General features: G+C 71.8%; 1 protein-coding gene across 10 annotated transcripts in view; it reads left to right on the plus strand.

The window, feature by feature from the left end:
* The first annotated feature begins 287 nt into the window (after nucleotides 1-287).
* Nucleotides 288-2764, plus strand: part of stxbp5a (syntaxin binding protein 5a (tomosyn)) — a 222771-nt gene continuing 220294 nt past the window's right edge. For all 10 annotated transcript variants that reach the window (XM_067989326.1, XM_067989327.1, XM_067989330.1 and 7 more), the window contains exon 1: nucleotides 288-667. In XM_067989326.1, coding sequence (XP_067845427.1) covers nucleotides 524-667 — 144 coding nt within the window. In that variant the 5' untranslated portion in view covers nucleotides 288-523. The remainder of the gene's footprint in view (nucleotides 668-2764) is intronic.

Consider the following 2764-nt stretch of genomic DNA (forward strand, 5'->3'; position numbering starts at 1 on the left):
TTATGGTGCTATTACTATTAGTCCAGCTGCTCCTATGAAGGCTGGTGTTATTATTAATCCTGCTGCTAGTGGTGCTGCTATTTCAATAGTCCTTCTGTTCTATTACTGTTGGTATTACTGCTGAAATTACGATGAGTCCAGCTGGCGTTACGATTCCTGCGGATCCTATCAACTCTGACATTACTATTAGTCCTGTTGCGATGAATGCTGCTGCCAGCTCCCCCTCCCCTGCGCTTTGATGCCTCAGGTGCACCGGCTCATTGACATCCGGGTGCGTGTGCGCCTTGTATGCGCCTGCGCGGAGCTGCGGTTGGGCTTGTGGCTGCGTTTCCGCGTCCAGTGAGCGGAGCGAATCCGGGGAAAGAGCGAAAGCGGCGGAACCGGGAGCCGGGAGCAAAGCCGGAGCGGGAGGCCCGGAGCCCACTGCAGCGCCGCGCCGTGCCGTGCCGCGCCGTCTCCCCACCTCTCGCGGCCTGAGACGGGGCCAGCGGCCGCCCTGACATGTGACGCGGGCAGCGGCACCATGAAGAAGTTCAACATCAGGAAGGTGCTGGACGGCCTGACGGCGGCGGCGGCGGCCTCGTCCTCCTCGTCCCAGCCCGGCCAGCGGCCGCCCGACAGCGACATTGTCGAGACCCTGTGCTCCGATCACTTCCAGCTCTGCAAAGTGAGTGCGGCTACCCCCACCCGGGTCCTGGGCTCCGGGTCAGGCTAGCGCGACTGGATGGGGAGGAGGCAGGGAGGAGAGGCGGCGCAGGGTCCGGCCCCCGGGTGATGCAGCATTTAGGGGGCAGGGCCCGGGGCTGTCTGCCTCCAGTTGTCACTTTATCCTTGGGCCCAACTCTCGCCCCTCTTGTCAACCCCCATCTCCCTCTTGTCAATCCAAAACACCCCCTCTTAATTCCCACCTCCATCCTGTCAATCCCCATCTCCCTCCTGTAAATCCCTTCTTAATCCTCATCTCCCTCCTGTTAATCCCAAACGCCCCTTAATCTTCATCTCCCCCATCAAGCACAAGCTCCCTTCCCCCTCCCGTCAAGCCCCTGCCCTCCCCACCGGTCGGACTCCTCCCCCGCCCTGTCCATGACCTCCCTCCCATCAGTTCCCCCCCCACCGCACCAGCCACAGACCTAACCCCTCCCCCCCGCCCCATCCTCCCCACTCCCCTCCCCCCCTCCCCACTCCCCTCCCCCCCGCCAATCCTCCCCACTCCCCGCCCCCCCGCCCATCCTCCCCACTCCCCGCCCCCCCCGCCCATCCTCCCCACTCCCCCGCCCCCCCGCCCATCCTCCCCACTCCCCGCCCCCACCGCCCATCCTCCCCACTCCCCGCCCCCCCCGCCCATCCTCCCCACTCCCCGCCCCCCCGCCCATCCTCCCCACTCCCCGCCCCCCCGCCCCATCCTCCCCACTCCCCGCCCATCCTCCCCACTCCCCGCCCATCCTCCCCACTCCCCCGCCCCCCCCGCCCATCCTCCCCACTCCCCTCCCCTCCACTCCTCCCCCCTCCCCCTCCTCCACGGTCCCCCCCCCTTCGGTCTCGGCCATCTCCCCGCCCCCCCCCCCCTTCGGTCTCGGCCATCTCCCCGCCCCCCCCTCCCTCGGTCCCGGCCATCCCTCCCCCCCTCCCTCGGTCCCCGGCCATCCCTCCCCCCCTCCCTCGGTCCCCGGCCATCCCTCCCCCCCTCCCTCGGTCCCCCCCCCCTCCTCCACGTTCCCCCCCCCCCCCCTCCTCCTCCTCCACGGTCCCCCCCCCCTCCTCCTCCTCCACGGTCCCCCCCCCCTCCTCCTCCTCCACGGTCCCCCCCCCCCCTCCTCCTCCTCCACGGTCCCCCCCCCCCCTCCTCCTCCTCCACGGTCCCCCCCCCCCCTCCTCCTCCTCCACGGTCCCCCCCCCCCCTCCTCCTCCTCCACGGTCCCCCCCCCCCCCTCCTCCTCCTCCACGGTCCCCCCCCCCCTCCTCCTCCTCCACGGTCCCCCCCCCCCTCCTCCTCCTCCACCACGGTCCCCCCCCCCTCCTCCTCCTCCTCCACGGTCCCCCCCCCCCTCCTCCTCCTCCTCCACGGTCCCCCCCCCCCCTCCTCCTCCTCCACGGTCCCCCCCCCCCCTCCTCCTCCTCCACGGTCCCCCCCCCCCCTCCTCCTCCTCCACGGTCCCCCCCCCCCTCCTCCTCCTCCACGGTCCCCCCCCCCCCTCCTCCTCCTCCACGGTCCCCCCCCCCTCCTCCTCCTCCACGGTCCCCCCCCCCCTCCTCCTCCTCCACGGTCCCCCCCCCCCTCCTCCTCCTCCACGGTCCCCCCCCCCCCTCCTCCTCCTCCACGGTCCCCCCCCCCCCCTCCTCCTCCTCCACGGTCCCCCCCCCCCCTCCTCCTCCTCCACGGTCCCCCCCCCCCCCTCCTCCTCCTCCACGGTCCCCCCCCCCCCTCCTCCTCCTCCACGGTCCCCCCCCCCTCCTCCTCCTCCTCCTCCTCCACGGTCCCCCCCCCCCCCCTCCTCCTCCTCCTCCTCCACGGTCCCCCCCCCCCCCTCCTCCTCCTCCTCCTCCTCCTCCCACGGGTCCCCCCCCCCCCCCCCTCCTCCTCCTCCTCCTCCTCCTCCACGGTCCCCCCCCCCCCTCCTCCTCCTCCTCCACGGTCCCCCCCCCCCCCCCTCCTCCTCCACGGTCCCCTCCTCCCCCCCCCTCCTCCTCCACGGTCCCCTCCCTCCCCCCCCTCCTCCTCCACGGTCCCCTCCTCCCCCCCCTCCTCCTCCACGGTCCCCTCCTA

Source organism: Heptranchias perlo, chromosome 8 (assembly GCF_035084215.1).
Source record: "Heptranchias perlo isolate sHepPer1 chromosome 8, sHepPer1.hap1, whole genome shotgun sequence".
Classification (NCBI taxonomy): Eukaryota; Metazoa; Chordata; class Chondrichthyes; order Hexanchiformes; family Hexanchidae; genus Heptranchias; species Heptranchias perlo.